General features: G+C 28.8%; 1 protein-coding gene across 2 annotated transcripts in view; it reads left to right on the top strand.

Moving 5' to 3' along the window:
* LOC129976551 (cation-independent mannose-6-phosphate receptor-like) overlaps positions 1 to 23138 on the top strand; it is a 42893-nt gene that overhangs the window by 6740 nt on the left and 13015 nt on the right. For both annotated transcript variants that reach the window (XM_056090178.1, XM_056090177.1), the window contains exons 2-9: positions 810 to 5892; positions 9663 to 9809; positions 11186 to 11362; positions 13643 to 13853; positions 14844 to 14920; positions 18330 to 18487; positions 19577 to 19719; positions 22540 to 22744. In XM_056090178.1, coding sequence (XP_055946153.1) covers positions 810 to 5892; positions 9663 to 9809; positions 11186 to 11362; positions 13643 to 13853; positions 14844 to 14920; positions 18330 to 18487; positions 19577 to 19719; positions 22540 to 22744 — 6201 coding nt within the window. The remainder of the gene's footprint in view (positions 1 to 809; positions 5893 to 9662; positions 9810 to 11185; positions 11363 to 13642; positions 13854 to 14843; positions 14921 to 18329; positions 18488 to 19576; positions 19720 to 22539; positions 22745 to 23138) is intronic.

Below are 23138 nucleotides of genomic sequence, written 5' to 3' on the forward strand. Positions count from 1 at the left end.
TATTCATATAATTTCTTGCTGCACTTACACGAGAAAAAATGTGAGAGTCGTTTTTCGTACGATATGACTCGCATTCTTTACCCTGAATGAGAGCACTTTGTATTAATTGAAACAGAAAACTATGTTGCCGGGTCTGGATTGGAAATGTTTGAACAGCCATAAATCACTGTTGCCTACAATTTAATTATGAAAATGAAATTGAAATTCTGAATAAGCATGATAGTTTACCTAAAATGAATTAATGTAATACACAGCACAGTTGAAAATTTCACAATTTCTTCTTTCTAAATTAAAAAAAAATCATGATCTCATTAAGAGTGAAACCTAAAAACCAATAAATGTTGATGATTTCATTGAATAAACTTGTTGAATAAAAACTTAAATGAAGGCTGAAATTTGTTAAGCATTTACTGATTTGAAATTCTTTGTACAACATTGTTCAGCAAATTTAAAAAACAAACAAAACAATAAGATAAGAAATAATTGTTGATAAGCAACTATTCAAAAAGTTTTTATTTTTGATTTTTAAAAATAAATTACAGCCTTGAAATAAGTGGTTTCTTCCCCTTAATGTGGGAGAAATATAGTAGATTTACCTATTTCGGTTTATTTATCAATTAGTTCATAGTATCCAAATTCTTAAGATTTGAAGTATTGGTAGGATTCTTATGATTGGCTTTGATCTTTAAATACTTTGAAATTATATTATTCATTTAATTTACTGTGCAACATTTTGTTTCATTAGTGTATTATATTACACATTTCACACAACTTAGCTATGGTTTTTATATTTGATATTCTTTTCTTAGGCCTGGAGGATGGATGGTTGCAGGTCCAAATATCAATGGGACTTCATCACATTATAAGATAAGTGTATGCCACCCTCTGAATTATCCTACCAATTCATCTGAAGGAGGATGTACAAATAGTTCTGTGTGTTTCTTTTCAAGTGACCAAACCACTAGCTTTGGTGATGCCCTTGATGATTCAAAGAACTATGCTATTGCTGCTTTTAATAGAAATGGCTTTACTATGTTTGTGCATACTAAGATTAAATGTGGATCCAAAACAATACAACGGGCTACTATTAAATTTGCATGTGGTCCAAATCTAGGAGTTCCTGAATTGGTTTTAATAAGTGAGTGCCAGGTTAATTTCCACTGGAAGACATCTGCTGCTTGTCGAGTAAAACCAAAAACTCGCCAAGTTCCTTGCTATGCTCTTGATGGAGAAGGTGAAAAGCGAGATCTATCCCACCTTATCAAACCAACTGGGGGTTATTTTGTGAATACTCCTAACCCTGCTGTGGAGTTTGTAATTAATGTTTGCTCTGATATACTTCCTGATAATGATACTCTTGGTTGCCCAGCTAACTCATCTGCTTGCAGAATTATAGGAAGTGAAAAATTATCTTTCGGATCTCCCCAAAATGGATTACAATATACTCCAGAAGGTTTGATATTAACTTACAAGGCCCATGGCTTTCCTGCTGGATGTAATCTGGAACCCAAGACTACTGTACTATTTAAATGTCCAGACAGAGGTCACAGTCAACCACCAAAAGTTATATCAGATTTCAACTGCCAATATGAAGTTGAATGGGAAACTGAATATGCTTGTCCTGAAAGTTCTCTGAAGGGCGATATTAGAACATGTCAGTTTACTGCTGAAACTCATGGTGTTGAGATAGATTTGAGTCCTCTTAGACAACAAACTGCCTATATTGTTAAAAGTAACTCATCAAACACAACTGAATTTGCTTTAAGTGTGTGTGGTGGACTTGGAAATTACAGTTGTGGTGACCAGACACGCTGGAAGTCTATGTCTGTCTGTATGATTGATTCATTAAATAATACTGCTCATATTGTAGGTACAATGGTTGGAACAAAGTTAATGTATGCTGATGATGAAGTAATACTGTCATATCCTAAAGGTTCATTTTGTGAATCTAGTATTGAACATTCCACAGTCATAAATTTTATTTGCGATCCTGATGCTGTGAATAATGGAACTGGTGTACCACAGCATGTGTCTTCGGATCATTGTGTTCATCACTTTGAATGGTCTACAAAACATGCATGTTTGAAGCATCTGTTAGATACACCATGTTCCGTTACTTATGAAAATAAAAAGATCAGTTTGCAGAAGTTGCTTCTAATTGATGGGGAGCCTTGGGAAGCAATAGATAGGAGAGATTATCATAATAGAAATGATGCTGATTATTATATTAATGTCTGTGGCCAAATATCAAATTTGGGAAATTTAAGTTGCGGAGAAGGCTCTTCTGCTTGTGTTATGTTTTCTAATGGAACTTATTTGAATTTAGGAAATTTTACATCTCCACCTGTGTTTGACGTTACTTCAAATTCAGTGAGATTAGAATACACTGGTGGAAGCCAATGTAAAGCTGGAAAAAATTGGAATTCTGTGATTGATTTTATTTGTCGGCCAGGGCATATTAATTCCGAGCCAATTCTGACTAGAGTTGATGAAACAGAATGTCGTTATGAATTTGAGTGGCAAACAGCTGAAGCTTGTCCTGAAGGAATGATTGAAGGCACTGGATGTAAAGTGTATGATGATAGTTTAGGAATTAATTATGATTTAAACCCTTTGAAATCTGAGACATACGAAGTTGACACTGGACTTTACAAATTTTATTTGGGTGTTTGTGAACCAGCTAAAGATACACCTTGTTCAAAAAATCAGAATTCATCAGCTAATGTGGGAGTTTGTCAGGTAGACCAATCTAGTCAATTATCATGGAAAACAGGAGAATCGAATTCAAATATATCATACATGGATGGAGTGGTTAACTTAACATATTTGTCTGGTGATCCTTACAATGATGCTAATAAAACTGCTCGTATGACAATTATCATATTTATTTGTGATTTTAAAGCTGGAAAAGGGAATCCTCATTTTGTAGAAGAGGTGAATTTTGCATATGTATTTCATTGGTATACAGATTTGGTTTGTCAACCACCTGCTTTTTTTACTGAATGCCTCGTCCATGATCCTGCATCTCATTTAATTTATGATCTTTCTGGATTGTCTTCTTCAAAAGAAAACTGGGTGACTCATGTAAGTGATGAAGATGGAGAAAAACAAATATATTTGAATATATGCCGACCATTATCTAGGCCATCAGTCTGTGATTCAAAGGCAGCTGCTTGTGTCACCGAAACAACTGATTCTGGAGAAAAAGTTGCAATTTCTAATATTGGTCGTGCTCTTGGACCTCCAGTTTTAGAAAGTCCTGGTCACCTTTCTCTTACTTACACGCAGGGAAATCCATGTGTTGCTTTTGGTCAAAATATTACTTATACAACTGTGATACATTTCCTTTGTGGAGAACAGTTTTCAAAAATGGGACCAATGTTTCTTAATAAACTCGGAGCTTGTGAATTTACATTTTTGTGGACCACCAGTGCTGCTTGTCCTACAGGATCTCTTCAAGCTAAGAGTAGTTGTGAATTGACGGATCCAGATTCAGGATTCACTTTTGATTTGATGCCTTTGCAGATGGAAAAACAACCTTATTCTGTTGAAACATCCTCTGGTATTTTCCAGTTTAATATTTGTGGTAAGATAATGGAAGGTTGTACTACTTCAGATGGAAAATATCCTTCACAAAATACAAGTGTTTGTCAGGTGGATAAAGATGGTAATAAGATTTCAGAAATTGCCACAGCAAACAATTATTCTTTAAGTTATTCCCAGGGTCAAGATTTGACTCTCACTTATAAACCTCTTTCTAGTTCTCCTAAAGGCTCTGAAGAGGAAGTTATCATTAAGTTCCCTTGTTACAATGGAACTGTTGATCCAAAACCAAAGTTTATTCGTCATGAAGATGGTCGTTATATTTTTGAAATGCCAACTCGTCTTACTTGTATCCCTGGACCTGTTGATTGCACTGCTGTGGATAGTAAAGGAAATGAATATGATTTGAGCCCTTTAGCAAAATTCAGTGATGGAAATTGGGATGTTGCTGATTTTAGACCAGAAAATATGCGTGTGATTTATCATATTAATTTCTGCAGGCCTTTAAATAAAGTAAAGTCTTATAAGTGTCCTGGTGGAGCTTCTTCAGCCTGTCAGACAAATACACTTCAGAAGGATGCTATTGGCCTTGATCTTGGGTCTCAAATGAGTCCCCCCACTGTTAGTGATACAGGCACTGTCGTTATACGTTTTACAAATGGTTCTTTCTGTCCCAATGGTCAATTTCGTAGAAGTACCACTATAAATCAGTTTTGTAATATGTATGAAGGAGAGCTGACATTTATTGGCGAAACACCTGAATGTGAATATGTTTTCTCGTTAGACACACCTGTGGCTTGCGCTATTCAAAATCAAAATGGCAATGATTGTAAAGTCAGAGAACCACAGTTTGGTTATACATTTGATTTGAATCCTTTGAAGAGTAAAAACAACAATTACAACATTACAGTTAAGGACTACAAGTATTACTTCAATGTTTGTGATAAACTTAATAGTTTTAATAATGAATGCATGAATTCAAGTGTTTGTCAGACAAAACCAAGTGATGAGAAATTCTTTAAGAGTTTAGGATTGCCAAATGATAAATTAATGTATCGTAAGGGTGTCATCACTCTTGAATACAATTCTGGCAGTGGTGATTGTCATGGAAAATATAACAGATCTACTTATATTACATTCACATGTGATCATGAAAGTAAGGATCGAGATGGGCCAGAATTTATTGCTGAAAGTGAAGATTGCACTTATTCTTTTGAATGGCCTACCATTCATGCTTGTCCTCCATTTGATGTTGTCGAGTGTTCTGTTATTGATAATGATGGAAGGACTTATGATTTCAGTCAGCTGTCTTTAGTGAAAAGTAACTATCTTATCAAGAATCCATTCTCGAACAATAAAACATTTGTGCTTAATTTATGCCGAAGTGTTGTTCATACTCCTGATTCGCTTTGCCCCTATACTGCAGCATCTTGTCTCGTTGATAACTCAGGAGCATCTGAAAGCATCAGTCTTGGGCGTGTTAACCAAGGACCTTATTTCGATGGTAATAAAATAAAAATTAAATATACTTCTGGGGATCAATGCAATGAAGAGAAAACATCAACATCAAGGTTTTGGGAAACTGTCATTGAGTTCAATTGTAGTCCACATGTAACTGAGAGTGAACCCCAGTTTGTTGGAAAAGATGGCTGTACTTATTATTTTGATTGGGATGTTGCTTTCGCCTGCAGTGAAATAGAACCTGTTCGTAATATGGAAGATTGTACAGTTGAGGATCCTATTACAGGTTTTGTATATAATCTTACAGCATTAAGCAATCATGGAGTATTTAAGACTGAAACTGCTAAACATCAATATTATTTAAATATTTGTAAAAGCAATGGTACTACACCATGTGGCACAGGTGTTGGGGTATGCCAAGAGGAAATTGTTGGCCAGAAAAGAAGTTGGAAAGCTGGGCAACCCAATAGCAAGTTACAATATATTCGGGATGTTTTGGTATTGAACTATACTAATGGAGATCTTTGTCACAATGGGCTTTTCCAGCGTAATAGTATAATAGAATTTCATTGTGGCTCTGGAATAGGAGAACCTCGATTCTTGTTTGAGTCAACTGGATGTACATATTATTTCAGTTGGAAAACTGAATTAGCTTGCCAGAATTCAATGCATATGCATTGTGCAATCACAAATGGAAGTCAGTATTATGACTTAAGTAGCTTGGCTGAGACATATCATGTAGCTAGTTCAAGTATTGCAAATGATGATGCTGAATACTACGTAAGTGTGTGTAAACCATTGCCTCTAATGGTACATAATAATCACTGTCCCCCAGGAGCTGGCATTTGTAGAGTAACTCAACATGGTTCAAGTGCAAAATTTGGTGAGGTAAGAAAGCTTTAGATTTTGTTTTAGCTATATTCATTTATATTATCAGGATTATTATTCTGCTAGTTTGGTAATGAAGGTTTATTGCCAAAATTTAGAAAGTTTTTGTGCTGAAGGTTTAAATGAATAGAATTATAGTACTTTGTTTATAGTAAATTGGTTTATCAGAAATTTGGATCAATATTAAATATGCAAATTATTCACATTTTATGAATCCTTTCTTTATAGATATTTGTATTGTGAAAAAAATAACTTTTTCAAATTTTATGCTTGCATTTCTTGTGAGACACTAGTTAGGTTACAACAAATGTTTTAACTTGATGAATGTTCAGTACTAATTATTGGCTTCATATGTGTTATTAGAAATTTGTTATATATGAATTTAATTTGAATATATATTGGAAGGAAGAAAGAAATAGAAATATATTTTTTCTTTGGATTTACTGATTAGATTAAATATTTGAAAGTGTTTTTTACTTTTTTCTAAAAGGTGAATTCTGTTGTTCACACATTTTAAAATATGGATATGAATAATGAAAATTTATTAACAGTTTGTATGTTTAAGAAATCCAAACCATTGAATAGATTTTTTTTTTCATATTTTGTTATAAATAATTTGAAATATATGGAAGACTTCCTGATGATCTATGAATTAAGAAAAGATAATTTTAAGTTGCCTTTCCATTTGAATGTAAAGCTACATATATATTTTTAAATGCTTTCACTTTACTTAATATGTTTCATATTTATAAAGTTAGAATTTTAAAATCAATTTTCCATTCATTTTTTTTATATATTAGAGTTCAAAAATTTTGCACGACTATTGGATCCCAAGGACAATAGGACATTAAAAAAATTTTGAAGTGTGCAATTCTGTTAATATTTAATTTGGTTGAAAATTGACTTCTTTGATTCAGCGCCATCTAGAATTCTATATGAGAAATATTAATTTTTAGATTCCATAATATAGTATACAATCATTAAATGTGAATATTGAGTAGCTGAAAAATGAATTTATTAATATAATAAAAATTGAGTAATAAAAGTTTTTTTATAAAAAATCTTGCAATATTTGTATAATGTTTGGGTGGGGGGATTCCCAGATCTTCATTAAAACTTCAAATATATAACAATTGTGATTAAAATTTCAGTTTACTTAGAATAATTTATAATTTTGTTGATATCCATATCTTGGATAAAAAAAATTTAAAAAAAAAATTAAAATATTATTAAAAAGATTAATATTTATTCTTAAGACTGCTAATATGAACTGGAAATTTAATATTATTATGGAATGTTAGTTATATAGATTAAGTTCAGATTAAAATGTGTATTCTTGGCAATCTAAAATATTAATAGCAAATAGTTTTTCTTCAAGCTAAAATTTTGAGCTTAAAGATTGCTAACCAATTTGGTATAATGGTTTTGCAATGCCAGTGTTTGATTTTTGGATAACATTTAGTAGTTTTACATCTCATTTTAAGCAACTATGAATATCATAAGAAATAAGTTCCTGGACATTCATCAAAAGCTAAAATATATTACAAATGTACATGATTGAAATTACAGTTTATTGAGAATATTTCTATCATAAGATCACAATTTCGTTTTTATTTCATTTGTTTGATAAAAACTTATATAAGCTAAATTAAGAATATAACAAGAGCATAAAAATATAAAACTATACATAAATTTGTATAAATTAAAATATTTATTCTTGGAAATCAGGAATATTAATGGAAAGTAATTTTCTCCACAAAGAAATGCTATATTAGTGTTTAAAATATGAATGTAAACTTAGAAAGATTTGTTTGATTTGGTATTATGGTTTGCATCCCACATTATAACACCAGTTTAATTATGTTTAATTCCTGGATAAGTTATATGTATGTTTGCCATTTTTTTACATAACAGAGAATAATATATGAAATAAAAATGAAAAAATAAGAAATAATAATTGCAAACTTTTTTTTTTTTTAAAAATTATCTTTATAAATGCATTAAGTTTTATTTTAAATTAAAAACCTGTTGGATAAAATAAAAATTATGAATGAATAAGATTAAAAAAAAAAGCCTTGATGAATATCATAAAAAAAATCCCTAACATTTATTATTTTAATTTACTAAAAACCTTTATTGTCTTTGCAATTTTTATTTCTTAATTGCAATTTTATTTTTACAATTCCTTTTCATTGCACTGCTAAGAAAATATTTTTAATATCATTTTATTAATAATGTGTTGATATATCATTTTTTAATAATATATTGATATATCATTTTTTAATAATATATTAATATATCAGTTTTTAATAATATATTAATATATCAGTTTTTAATAATATATTAATATATCATTTTTTATAATATATTAATATATCATTTTTTAATAATATATTAATATATCATTTTTTAATAATATATTAATATATCATTTTTTAATAATATATTAATATATCATTTTTTAATAATATATTAATATATCATTTTATTTTAATATTTGCATCTAAATTACTACTTTTTTTAAGTAAATTTTATGCCATTTTTTAAAAAAAAAAATATTGATAATTTTTGATGAAAAAATTAACTTTTAGCAATTAAAAAAAACTGCTTGTTGGTACTGATATCCTCCTCAATTATGAGTAAAGTTATGAACAATTTTTGCATTATAGTATTTTATAAAACACTATTTTTTTTTACTTTAAAAATATTGCATGTAATTCTGAAAAGAAATTAGTTATTTGCTTGTACATTGGCATTCTGTCCAGTATTGATATTAAATATATTTTTATTTTCTTCTAAATGATACAATATGGTCATCAATAATTGTTTTGAGATTAGATATCTCTATTCTTTACTATATAAGTATTTTATTTCTTTAAATTTTAGTTATAATTGCTGCAATAGGTATGAGGATAGATCATGATAATGTTCATTAAATAGTTGATTTTTTTAATCAAAAACAAGAAAATATTTCCATTCCTAGTAACAATACTATATTGCCAAATACACTATAGCAATATGTCTGTATATTAAGATGTTAAAAAGCCATCCATCAAATTAAGGGCTGCTTTATTTTTAATGATGCAAATATATTTTTTCCGTTTGACTTTAATACAAAAGTTAAAAATGATTGAATAAATAATTGAAAATGTTATTTGAATAAGAATAAAGTACGATTTTTTTTTTCATTCTTTTCAATAAAAAATATTTTTTAAAAAATTTTTGCTTAAAAATATAAATTTCTAAATGAAATTTGATATAAATATTAAATTACTTATTAAAGACTTTTTGTTTAAATGAATTGAAATTTTTAATTTACACACACACACACACATATATATAGTAGATGCATATGTTCATAGACAAATTGATTACCAATTATAAGAAAAAGAAATTGTTTGGAGTTTTAAGATGAAATAATTCTAAATATATTAACTTAAATAACATTGATAATCATATTAACTTTAAAGTATTTGTTTTATGTAGTGGAAGGTGTTTTATATTTCCCATGTTGCTTGAAAAATTAAATTTTATCATATGACTACTCTTTTAAAAAAATTCTTTCTGTGTACAACTTTGTAATTTTTTTTTTTCTAATTTCATATTGCTTTATTCTTTTTAGAGAAATATCTACTTTTAATTTTATAATAGGATTAATATAAGATGTTAGTTATTTCTATTTTTTTTTTTTTTTTTGCATAATTGATATTATTGTAATTTTCTTCACGTTTCATATAGATTATCTACTTAGCTTTTCTCTTTTCCTTCAGAGTTTAGGAAAACCCGAGATTCCACCTTTTGTCGATTTCATGGATAAAGGTACCATAATATACACCAATGGTTCTTCCTGCAAGTCACGTCCTGAGGAGTCATTGCGTTCAAGGATAATATTTTTGTGCAGTTCAGAAGCTGGAATGGTAAATTTGTAAAAAATTTTATTCTTTTATAATTTTTTTATAGTTTCATTCTTTTATAAATTCTGTTCTATTTGTTAATAATTGATTGTAAGTGTATTACAAATACCTTCATTTTTCCAACATATGTGATGTATTATAAATAAAACAAATTTTATAAATAGTATTGAGCTAGGTCTAGTTTTTGAGGTAAAGCTACTATTGTGTTACTAAATTTCAAATACTCTTTCATTCTGTAAAATCTTTTCTTATTTTCTAAACCATTGTATTTGAAATTAAAAAAATTTCCCAATTTAATTAAATTCAAATATATTTGTGTAGAAGAAAATTTAGGCATTTAACAAATTGGAAATGGTCTAATTCATCAATAAAATTCTGAATACTAGGGGAGTATTGATTATAGGTAATTTTATTGAATAAGATGCCATCCTTTAGTCTTGCAAATACAAAATTCAGCAAAAATGTGTTTGCATATCAAAACTTTGTTGGATATTTATTGTAAAACAAAATATGAAATTAGATATATATATAATTTGAAAAGTAAGCATTTAATTTTATATTTAAGCATGTTATAAGTATTTCTGTAAATAACATATTCATTAAATTTTCGCTCGTTTTTTACTAAAGGGCTTATCAATAATTCTGGCCAAGTTAATATCTTCAGACAATTCTTTTTCTATTGCAGTTAAACCTAAACAAAGTCCTAACAATAATAATGGGTATAGAAACAAGGTTTGAACACTGCAAAATCTTTTGACTTACTGCAAACTTGAGATGCCTTAATTAATATGCTGTGATACAATTTTTTTCATTGAAGCAAACTACTAACATTTGACTATCCTCTTATTGTTCCTATAGTTTTTTGAGGGTTGCTATTTTGGTTGCTCTCATTTTCTGCGTGTACACTTTGCCATTCATAGAACCATGCCTGCATATAAACATTGTAATATGAAAAAAAGGAAAAAATTCTGTTATAGACAGGATGTTCAACACTTAAAGAAGTTTTCCATTATCTTTATATGTTTTAATTGCCATTGGTTTTTATGAAATCATTTTCAATTTTGACAAAATATGTCAGCAATGTTTAAAACCTCATATTGAAGTAAAATTTTCTTTTGATAGCTGAAGCAGATAAGAACTTATAAGATATTTTTGTTTGTTTAAAATTGATAGAATAAATTTGGAACTTTAAACTGTTTGATTATAACAATTATAGTTAAAAGTTTTGACATATTAAAAAGCTGAGTTATCTTTCAAAATAATCCAAATATTAAGAGAGAATTTTAATTGTTACTGAATAAGTAACACTAAAAAATCTTTAATGTAAAAAAAAGAAGTAATATTCAAAGACAGAATTAAAAAATGTTTCTTTTTTATAGGGTGAACCAGTTCTCACATTAGCCGATGGAAATGAATGTATTTATATATTTGAATGGAGAACAAGCTTGGTATGTCCTTCAAAGCCAGATGTGCAAGAGGACTTGTCATGCAACTACACAGATCGCAGTCGAGGAATTCATTTTGATCTCTCGCCTCTGAAAAGCAGTCTTCACAGAGTAAAATCTTTTTTGGTTCATATCTATCTATCTATCTATGTATGTATGTATGTGTGTGTGAATGTGTGTGCACGCATGTTTCTTTTGTATTATATGATTAATTATTGAGATATGCTGTATTCTGTATTAGAGATTAAAGTAATTGTTATCCATAGAGATAATTGTCAGGTCTGTTCATAGAAAATTTATTCGTGAGTATTTATGCTTGTGTTCAAATTGAAATCTTTTTCTTTCAAATTTTTTTTAAAAATGTTCATGGAACTATGGCTCAATGATTAAGAAAGAAACTGTAAACATAAAATATACAACTATTTTTTCAATTTTTTTGTAGAAAAAAATTAATACAGAATTTTATTGATTTTATATTTATTATAATTTATAAAGCACATAAAATGTTAGTTTTGTTTGTTGCTTAAAATGTAACTATTTTTGGAGTATGCTGATTTCCAACATAAAAATTAAAACTAAACTAAAATTATCAACCCCAAGTTTTTTTGTTTTTTTTTTTGAAATTCAGTGTAGCCAAAATTATATATAAAAAAATCAAATAGTAAGTTATTCTTAGAATAAATTAATCACATGAAAAGACAGTTAAGAAAGAAAAATATTATTTGATAAATGACAGAGGAATAACACCCATAATTGTGGCTAATGGAAACGATTTATTTTGCAAACATCATTTTGAAATAGTCAGAATGGAGGCTAAACAAAATATTCTTGGGCCTATGAGGCTGCAGAGCCAAATAATACCTCTAGTGAACAATAACAAACAAAGAGGAAGCAACAACTACAGAAAATGTATGGTATTGGAGAAAAGAATTTTATTCGAGGACTATAGTCAGAAGGAACAGAATTGTTTGGTTTTAAAACCTTGAATATTCAGAATATTCCTTTATTTTGCATACATTAGACAAAATTCTGGAATAAGTGCAGAAGAATTTATTTCTGGTCTTCTTGAATTGGATCTCAAATCAGACGTCTTATAAATGACCTTAATTTTGTTTATTCTATTAATAAAACAGGGATTAAAAAGAGGAATTTCATTGTCTCTTGTTATCAAGAGCTTACTGCATAGCCACTAAGCTGAAGAAAACTATGTTTAAGTTAATAGAATGTTTAACAGATCCATAGATGTTAGTTCTAATATCAGTATAAGGGTTCATTTCTTTCACAGCTATTTAGATAATTTCTCTGAAAATTTTGACAATACTCATGAAAACAAAATGGTTTTATCAGTATTAGAATACCGGTATCAAGGCAGATCAGATACTCGTATGATAACTGGAGATGCTCAAGTGCTGTTGGAATCTGCAAAGAGATTTCATAAGTTATTCAAGAATGTAAAATAGAAGAAACTTTCAGAGGAAACAAAATAACTTTACCTTTTGCTTTTATTTCATTATTATTTGTAATTTTTAGACTATTGTAGATTTACAGAAGTTCTCCTGTGTTTTTTCAATTAAAGTGCTTTGTAAAATTTATTAAAGAAAATATATTTTATTCAACACTTGTACCTTCAGCCCAAGTTAATGTATTAATTTAAATTATTCAATTCTCATATCTTGTAAACAAGAGCTAATGACCAAAAACTGTCCTTTGTCAAAACAAACAAACTGCCACTTATTAAAGGGCATTTGCAACAAAAGAATATCAATATTTCAATTCCTTCACTGAAATATACATTATGCCTACTATATTTTTTAAATATTGAAAATCTTAAAGAAAAATTATGATGATTGCATTATTTTAAATATTACATGCAAAATTAAATATACATTTAACTGGGAGTGTTGAAGTTTCACAATGACTGTACACAAGTTGTCTCCACTCAGGCATATGGGATTAATTGAGCATAGTTGAGTAGTTATTCAAATAAGCAAATATTTTGTAGAAAAAGATGATTTTTGAATTTTTCTGACATAGTACACTAAGTTCAAAAATTCTCTTTTTGTGAATAGTTAATTGAATGTTTGAAAAGAAACTGTACATAAAATTTTGTTGAATTTCAAAATTATGTATCTGATCCATATCAGGGCTTTCATACTAGTTTTTATTGTCACTAAAGTTTTTGTTAGGATTCATTTATTTGCTTGAAAATCTGCCATGGGGAAAATTACAGCAAAAATAGGAGCAGTTAATAGCAATTTATTTGTTTATACATTATACTCAATAAAATATTTATGCTGATGATTTATTTCATTTCTTTTTATTGCAGAAGATAATTTGTAATCAACATTGTTGCTAACTTTGAATTTATTGTGGATATGTTTTTCTATGTAGGTAGATGATGATAAAAGTAGTGGACATTTCTTGTTGCAAGTATGCTCATCTTTGCATTCTTCCAATATCAGCAACTGTGATGATTCTGGTGTATGTCTGGTGGGACCACAACTTTCTCACAATTATGGAGTAGCATCAACACAGAAGTTTGAATTTGATGGACACAGGCTTCGGTTGACATTAAAAAATGGCGATGATTGCCCATCAGGAAGTGAGTATATATATTATTATAATTATTATTATTTCTATTTTAGCTCAGTTAATATCAATTGTAAAACTCTTCTATTTTAATTCAAAAGCACTTATGAACCAGGCTAACTTTCAATTCACAAAATTTTAGTGCCATAACTTTCTTTATGTGCGATAGAAATTTCAAGGGGATTAGTAGCATTGAGATAACTATAAAATTACTGAATAAATTATTTTTACAGGATTTCCTGGTTTTGGAAATATAAGTCAGCTCATATTTTTAATTACCTCTTTTTATATTGGGCATTAGATAACATATTTCTTTATGCATTTTCCTGCAATTTATTGAGAGGAAGCCTGTAAGAATTTTCATCTACATGAATTAATTTATCTGTTTAATGCATGTTATTATATTATACTGAAAATGTTTAAAAATGTGATAAAATAGAAGTAACAATTAAAGAATGAGCAATTATTTTCCAATTGTAGTATTGGTATTCAATCATTAAAATCATAATATAATTCAGTAAGCAGTAATAATGTTAAATATTATGATTTGAGAATTACCTGAAATGAAATATTTTTATGATTATTTCAAAGTCATTGAAAAAAATTTCAATTTTTTGTTTTGCTCTTTTATTTCATTTCTTTGTGTCATGTGTGATAAGAGAAATTGTTAATCAATTTTTTTCAATTACTTCCTGACAAATTAGAGTTTTGAAATTTTGTATGGTTGTGAGCTTTTAATGACTATGCAGAATTTGGGAATTTAATTATTGTTTAATCAATTCAATTCAGTTTCTGCTTCACTAACACTTTGATATAATTGTATTTTGTAAAGACTTTGCTGATGTATTGTCTGCATTATGCATGTGTTATTTGTACTCAGATAATGACTAAAGAAAATGTAAAGGTCATATTCTAGAATTTGATTTTTTTTAAATTATAATTCTATGATGTCTAATTATAATTTAATGTCACACTTTATTTATTTATTATTATTTTTTTTTAGTAGGTGGAAAATATACCTCTGAGATATTCTTTGTATGTGATCCTTTGGGTGGATATGGTGAACCAGTTTTGCATAAGGTAACTTTTTTTGCCCATTTCATATTTTTATGAAATTTTTTTTTGTTGAAATTTGAATTTTGTATTTTTGAGTGAAATATTTACAATAGAGCTTCTTTTATTACTTATACTTTTCCTCCAATAAAATAACTTTGTGGCAATCATTCTATTTATATTTATTCATTGCACCTATATATTCTTGCTAATGTATATATAATATTAGGATGGGTCGTAATTTTTTTAATGATATTATTACATTATAATTATTCTAACTGCTTCAGATTAATTTCTAAATTTTGGTGTCCTGTTGGCGAAATCTTAGTGTCCGAAATGGAAGGTTCGGAGTTCAAGATCCTATTCCACTGAAGAACTGTCATTTAAGCAGGTCTAGTGCATGTTCAATCTGTTGGGACCAAATATCCTCCTGTTGGTGTGGAGCAGAAATTTAGAGAGAGGAGATGCCATTTAGGTGTCATTCGACTGCAATTCAAAATTATGAGGTCTATCCCAAAATAGCTATGGTGTTGCTTTAAAATGAGACATTAATGTATCTAACAACCATTGTGTAACAGAAAGAATGTCCATCACTATTATTCTTACTGCAGCTCTTTATAATTAATACCATTTTTAATCCTTTCCTTTTAAATACAAGTTTTTGCACACTTTATCTCTCGATTTATAGATGGCACACCAGCCAACAATATACACATGCTTAAAAGAAATTTAAAAGTATCATATAGACCATTAAGAATATTCAGCTAACTCGTGATTTTTGTATGATACCAACAGTTTTTCTGTATGCTACCAAAACAAACTTCTATTAAGCTTTTTCGTTTAGAGCATACAATCCAGTATGCCTCTTAAGCCTCATCTCTTACTGCTTGAATTTAAAATTTGATACAGAATAGTTTTGGGTCCCCAATTACAAGTTGAATTTCACATTTCTGGCACATTGCATTTATGAGTAACTGTGTTTCAATACTTAAAATAGGCAGACTAATAGGCACTATTTTAAATAGAACTGGAATCTCAGACTTCTTTTAATTTCATTTAAATTAATAATTTTGATGTAAAAAACATATAACACATTTCATCCTCGAACTCTCGTTCCATTTTTGAGTTAGCATGCTAGTAGACAGGTGGATGTAATTTCTCTTATTTTTGCTGTCTCAAAATGAAATATAAATATTCACTGATGTAGTCAATTTTATTTGACTACAGCTCTTTGCCCTTTATAATTTGAATTCAAACTATTTTGTTTATCCCAAATATTGTTTCATCACCTAAATATTATCCTCATGTGCTTTGGAAGTGAAATTTCATCCTGTTAATAAACTTATACATCCATAGTATTTTTATAATAAAAAATTTATTAACAAATATTAAGTGCTTAAACATTGAAATAATTACAATATGTTGGAACTCTATGTAAAGACCATATGTGATGTTTTTATTGTAATAAAATATTCCTGCAAAATTAAATAAATCTCTTATTTTAATTAAAAATAGCTTCTGCCTAAAAATAAAATTCCTCTTTTTAATAAACATTGTTATTTCATTGGCTTAAAATATCTATGGAATTCACACCTTGCCAATCAACAATTTAAAAAAAATTGGGTTAAGCAACATATTTCTGTTATATATAAAAACTAACATGAATGCTGTTTTCTTAGGTCAGGATCAACTAAAATGGCTGAATGATGTAAAAACAAACAATATGTATAATTTGGAAAATCATTCGTATATTTAGAATAAATCTGAATTATATTGTTTATTTTTCCAAAATCCCAGGAAATAAAAATGAGAAGTCTTATTTTGCTTTTTATAAACTGAGATTTACTTAATATATTGTCCCCGGTTGGTTGGCTCTTTTTTGGGCAGGCTTTTCAGCAAACAAAATTTATATCTCAAGAACTTCTGCGAATGTCAATACAAAATGACTTGCTAGGTGAAATTATTGAAAAGTCTTGATTACTACAACGGAAAAATTATGATATATTGGCTAATTAACTAATATCTCATAAGTTTTTATTCATTAACTATGTTAATTAAATCAGTTAATTAGTTTGTCTATCTAAACAGAGCTGCCTCTTTGAATCATTTCCATTGGCACCAATTTTGTGAAGATGCGATAATTAATAATAAAGCTACAGGGTTGTTCTTTTATCATGCGAAAACATTATGTTGTTTTCATTACGGGGTTTTGAATAATTGAAAGCAGCAAATAATTGAAATAAGTCGCGTAGGCAATGAATAAAGCATAAATGGCCATATTCATCTTCATCTGCTTCACCTGCTTTTATCAAAATTGCATTATTATAATGTATGCTTCTTTAAAAGCAGATTCGTTTTTAAAAGGTTGACCTGCTGTTAGAGACATGGGGTTTTCACCACAGTAATCCTATGGGGCTATAGAAGACCCTCTTTGGAGTGATCTACTGCACAGGCGCAGATGGTTTTCGTTATATCTCGTAAACTATATATGTTAAAGACATGGGGTTTTCACTTAGAAGTACCTCCGGGGGTCCTCTAAGAAAGCCAAAATTTTGGATCCATTGTGCATGTGCAGTATGGATTTTGCTCAATATTGGTCAAATCAATGTCGGATCGATACCATAGTTTCTATGGGTCTTGGAATGTCAATGACATCAACTTCCGGTCAACTTCGGCTTCTATGCAACGGGGAGACGAGTGCGACCTGTTTAAACACTCATCTCGAATGAATGGAGTTGAATAACATTTTTACCGAAACTCTGGTCCCGATAGGATCCAAATTCGAGTTACATTGCATTTGCCCATATCGTTGGATAGTACTCGCCGGAATGCACGTAACGACATGCGTTTCTTGTTGCTACTCCGAGTGATTTGCGAGTTATGAGATCTCAAAGTTGTACATTTGTATACAATATTATTAAAGCAAATCTGACATTTTCGTTCATAGTATTATTTGATTCAATATTAATGAAGGAAACATTCAATGTGTATAAATATGCTAATAAGTAAGTGAATGTAATATACAGGAATATGAACAATTATATATAATTGTTAATATTATCCTTTGTTGTACAAATTGTTAAATTTGTATTTTTACAAACTTTTTTATTGGGTAATTAGGAAAATAAAGTTTTAAAATCAATTTAATTAATTTTGATTAATAGGAAAATGTTGAAAAAATTCATTTCATTACTATCTTCTGTACCATCAGTTTGAGGCCATTTAGTTATGACTGAAATCTGGTGTTCTCTGGATTGAAATTCATTACAGTATTCTATAGAAATTATGCTTAACTGAATAGATGGTGCAATTCAATATGAAGGAGGTCCATTGTAATGTTGAATAAAGATTTCTAATTCATTATCCAGTATCTGAGTTTTTGAATTTTTGCATGATGTTTTGAGTGAGCTTAAATGATGCTCTTTCTTTTATATAGAAATATACATGTCTGGTTGTATTCATGTGGAAAACTGCCCTTGTTTGTCAGAACATGCAGCGACAATGCTCCTTTGATGTAAATGGTAGTCACTACAACTTTAATTTGCTTTCCAGCCTTTCTCATAATTGGGATACTTACGATGAGCACAACAATACGTAAGCTCTCCTTTTCTTAAAATCTGCATACTGTTCAATATTGTATGGTTAGATTAACATAAGATATGGATATCATTTGTTGTAAATTAAGCTTTTATTTGAGGTGTTCAGTTGATAATCTGTGAATAGTATTTTAAGCAATTTTTTTAATGATATATTTTTTAAATGTTTTTGTTAATGTATCATTTTCCTATTTAATCCATGTAATGATGCATTTTAATTAAATTTTAATTTTCTAATTTCTACCTTAAATTAGCCCATTATTTTTATTCTAAATTGTTCTCTTATTTCTTGATCTAAATCTCAATCTTTTAAAAAAAAATTACAAAAATAATCATTTGTTATTTCTAAAAACATTGTTGATGCTTTTTGTTTCTCATACTCTGAGTGAAAGGATAAAAGTTCCTAATGCATGCACTATAACTTTAAAGATACCCAAGGTTTCCTTTCCTAAGTTGACAAATGTCAAAGAAATCTCTAAAGGAATGTCTTGATAAAATCACCAAGGAAAAAATTTCTCATACTTTGCTGATGTGAACGGAATCCACCTTGATCCCTGTGTATAAATCATGCCTTCCATGCAAAAATAAATTTAATTCCGAACTTGTCTTTCTTTTCACCACACATCTGCAAAATTGTTAAATGCATGTATAATTTCTTTTTTTTAATTATATATTTGTATTTATTCATCATTACTTTGTTATAATTCCCTATTAAAAAAAACCCTGTAAATTTTTTATTGCATCAACAATTTTTATGTTTAAAACTTTTTTAAAATTTTAAAGTTTATTCATTCATTACTGAATTATATTTAGAAATATTTGCGACTTTTCATTGAATATAATCTTAAAGATTGTTGTGTATCTGACCAAAATTTGATAATTGCTCTATAAAAAAGTGTGTAATTTAATAATTTAAGTATAATTATTGTGATAAAAATCTATTTTTGAGAGACAGTTTATAGAGTAATGAACTTAATTAGGAGTTTAAAAATGTATAGAAATATCATAAATAATAACATTTTTCATTATGTTCTTTGATGGACTTCTTTTTCCCTGACTTAATCACTATGATCTTTTTATCCCCCAGGTATTGGATCAACCTATGTCGTGGAATTCAGCCATCTGCCAGTACCCTTGGTTGCTTACCATCAGCTGCAGTGTGTATGAAAGGCCATGATAATCATTACTTTACATTGGGTACCATACAAACAATGCAAGTGAAAAGTATAAGTAAGTTGATGCTCTTATTAATAATTTTAACATTTATGATTAGTTGGAAACATTTTTAAAATGTCTGTGTTCGAATTCTTTGAGTGAAATTTTATTATTGTTTGGTGAATATGAAAGAATATAACTGATTTTTGATATATATTTAAAACTAGATTTTAAAATTGTACATGAGCATTAATGATAGAACATTCTGAGTGATTAATTGTATTTCAAAAGAGGTGAAATTGATTTGTGACAAGAATTGTTGATTTTCTTGTAGTTGACTTTGCTTTGTTCTGGCAAATAAAGTTCTTTGCTTGGTTTTTTTCCTAAAGTTTTCATTCAACTGAATCACATCTACCATTGCATTCTTTATGTGAATTTTTTTTACATGACATTACATACATTACAGAATTCAACATTATTATAGTGAAAGTGAAAACTCTGATGAAGTTAGTAACTAAGGAAAGCAATTTTCATTATCATAACATTGAAAAAAAGCATTGCATTTCTATTACAAATTGTGCTTAAAATTAATTTTGGAAAATTAAAATAAAAAATGCATGAAAAATTACCGATAAAAAGTAAAAATTTTGAATTTAGAAATGGTATAAAAATGGTTTTTATGTAATAATATGTCACAACTAACAAGAAAAAATGTTTAAAATTTTGATTAAATTTTAATTTATAAAAGTTTTGAATAACTTTTTCATTGTGAGCATTTGTTACTAAAAAAGTAATTTCCTTGAGAAGTTTGGTTAGTCTAGATCTATCGACATGCTAGGGAAAATATATTGTTATCTTCTGGAGTTCTTTTTTCGATTGGTAGGTCGATGAAATAAGCAGTCCTTCAGTAACAAAAGATGGCATTTATTGAATGCGAAGACAACAAATGCGCAGATGTCAAACATACAGCTGAGATGAGCACACGCAACACACAGCAGCACACTACAACAAACAGTCGGCCACAAGTAGTAATCGTTAGTAAAACCAGCTATAGCACACAAAGCGGTCGGACAGAATTCAACAGAACGAGTTAATCTGCATAACTTCACTCTATGGCAGGATGACGAACAAGTGACACATGACACAATATTTTGGGCACACCGCCTATCTAACCGGTTTGCATTTTAATTCAAAATAACAAAGTTCACTATGAAATATTATTAACATACTCGAGTGATTGGTCGCGATGCGCGAGATACATATTCCCTTCCCCTATCTTATTTCATGTATGGTAGGAAATTAGGCAATATCAATGATTCGCACCTTTGTGCACTCTTTAAAGTGGGTGTGTTAGACAGCGCGGCTGTTAAAAATTTGCTTGCTGAGAAAGAAAGTGATTTGGAAAGAATTGTTTCAGTAATAACTGATGGTACTTAAAATATAATGGGCAAAAAAATAGACAACCTCATATCATCGCAGGTTTTAAATGCGCGAAAGTTTAGTGCTTTGTTAGATGAAGTCAATTCAGTGTGTAATGACTTAATAGTCCAACAATAATAATATTTGCTGGTTGAGTCACAGGAACTTGCTTCAAAGATTTATTGACTGCTTGGAAGAAATTAGAAAGTTTCTGCAAAATAATAGGAAAATTGAACTATACCCACAATTGTTGGATGTTATGTGGCTTTCAAAATTGATCTTTTTTAGACATATGCCAGCATTTCAATGAATTGAACATAAGGCTTCAAGCCATAAATAAAACAATTATAGCCATGATGGATTTCATTCTTGCTTTTGATGCTAAATTGTATGTTTTCAGAAACAATATTATTACAAGAAACTACAAGGACTTCACTAATTTGAAAAAAAATATATCAAAGATGTACATGCAAAACTAGATGAAGAAAAAGTTACTGAATAATTTATTTCCGTAACTGATTTTTCAATCAAGGAAGATTTCAGAAAGATTTTTTTCAGTTCAAAGAATTATCGGAAATGCTCAAGTTTATTATGTACCCTTATGCTACTTCATTTGATAAACTGAACTTGTCCCAATTTGATTAGAATTTGAAATGTAGCTAATTGGTTACCAGTCTAGTTCAGTATGGATTCAAAAATTTATTGAAACTAGGAAAAAGTTGGAATTGATTGAAACAGAAAGATTAACAAGCACTATAAGTAAAAATGCCAGTAATGAAATTTTGGAACCATGGAATTCGATTCAAACATTTAACTGTTTGAAGAAGCTGACTCATATTTTCTGTAATATCTATTTTGTTGAAATTTTTCACCAAGCTTTGAGAATCACAATTAGCGCCCAACAGAGCTGATCGTAAAACGGTCTTTCCAGTGATTGAACTAACCGTGCTGGGAAGCAACATTGCAGTTTTGTAACAATATATATATATATATATATATATAATATACATAATATAGGAAAATATACTGGTCTAGAAATATTGTCATGTCAGAAGTTGCAAATATTAATGTTTCTATTTATATGCAAGACTTGAATTTCCCAGTTGTCATTATAATATGACTGAACAACTTTTCCTTAAATAAAACAGTTGTACTTTGTATGGTAGTTTGCTTAACTTTTTCAGCAATTCTGGAATGCAGTTGGGATTCTCTTTATTTGAAAGATTCTATTCAATGTGGCATATTTCAGAAATTTCATTCTGTAATGCTACAAAGAGAAAACTTGGTGTTTCTATAATTTTAAATTTAAATGCTATTGGAATAATTTTGGATTTGATTGCATAAACTTTATATAGAGAAGTTGGGGGGGGGAAACATAATTTTTAATAATAACATTTTATCAGAAATTTTGCAAATGAAATAGCAATCTTGTAACTTATAATGATTTTTAAAGATTTGTTTCTCCTATTTCTTAAGATTCAACCGATCTTTTGTTGACTTTTGAATCTGGAGATACAAAAGCATGTTCAGATGACCAAACTAGATTACCCAAGATTGTAACTACGAGATTATTCATGAAATGTGGCTCCACACTTGGACATCCTAAGAAGTTCTCTGGCCCTGATTCAGAATGTTATTATGATTTCCTGTGGGAATCTAGTTTAGCATGTGCAGAAAGAAAGTAAGTATGCAGAGCTTCTTTTTTCCTTGCTAATTTTTCAATATTTTACAATTATAAATTGAAAAGGCTGCTTTTATAGTAATAATATTTTGAAATAATGATGAAGCCTTTTTTGTTTTAATTGCAATCCTATTAAATTATTATAAAATATATTACAAAAGTTTATCTTCATTAAAAACTTTCTAATGCGTATTATTTTGAAAATATGACATCTTCTAATTTGTAACAAAACATAAATATAAACCTTTGAAAACTTTTTAATATTCACTTTCTAAATTTTTGTTTTGAGGTAATACTTTTTCTAAGAAATATTAATTAATCTATTGCATGCCAGGAGTCATGCCTATGATTTTGAATCATCTATCTAATTAGATGACTTCTGCTTTGCTCTCTC

Source organism: Argiope bruennichi, chromosome 7 (assembly GCF_947563725.1).
Source record: "Argiope bruennichi chromosome 7, qqArgBrue1.1, whole genome shotgun sequence".
NCBI lineage: Eukaryota > Metazoa > Arthropoda > Arachnida > Araneae > Araneidae > Argiope > Argiope bruennichi.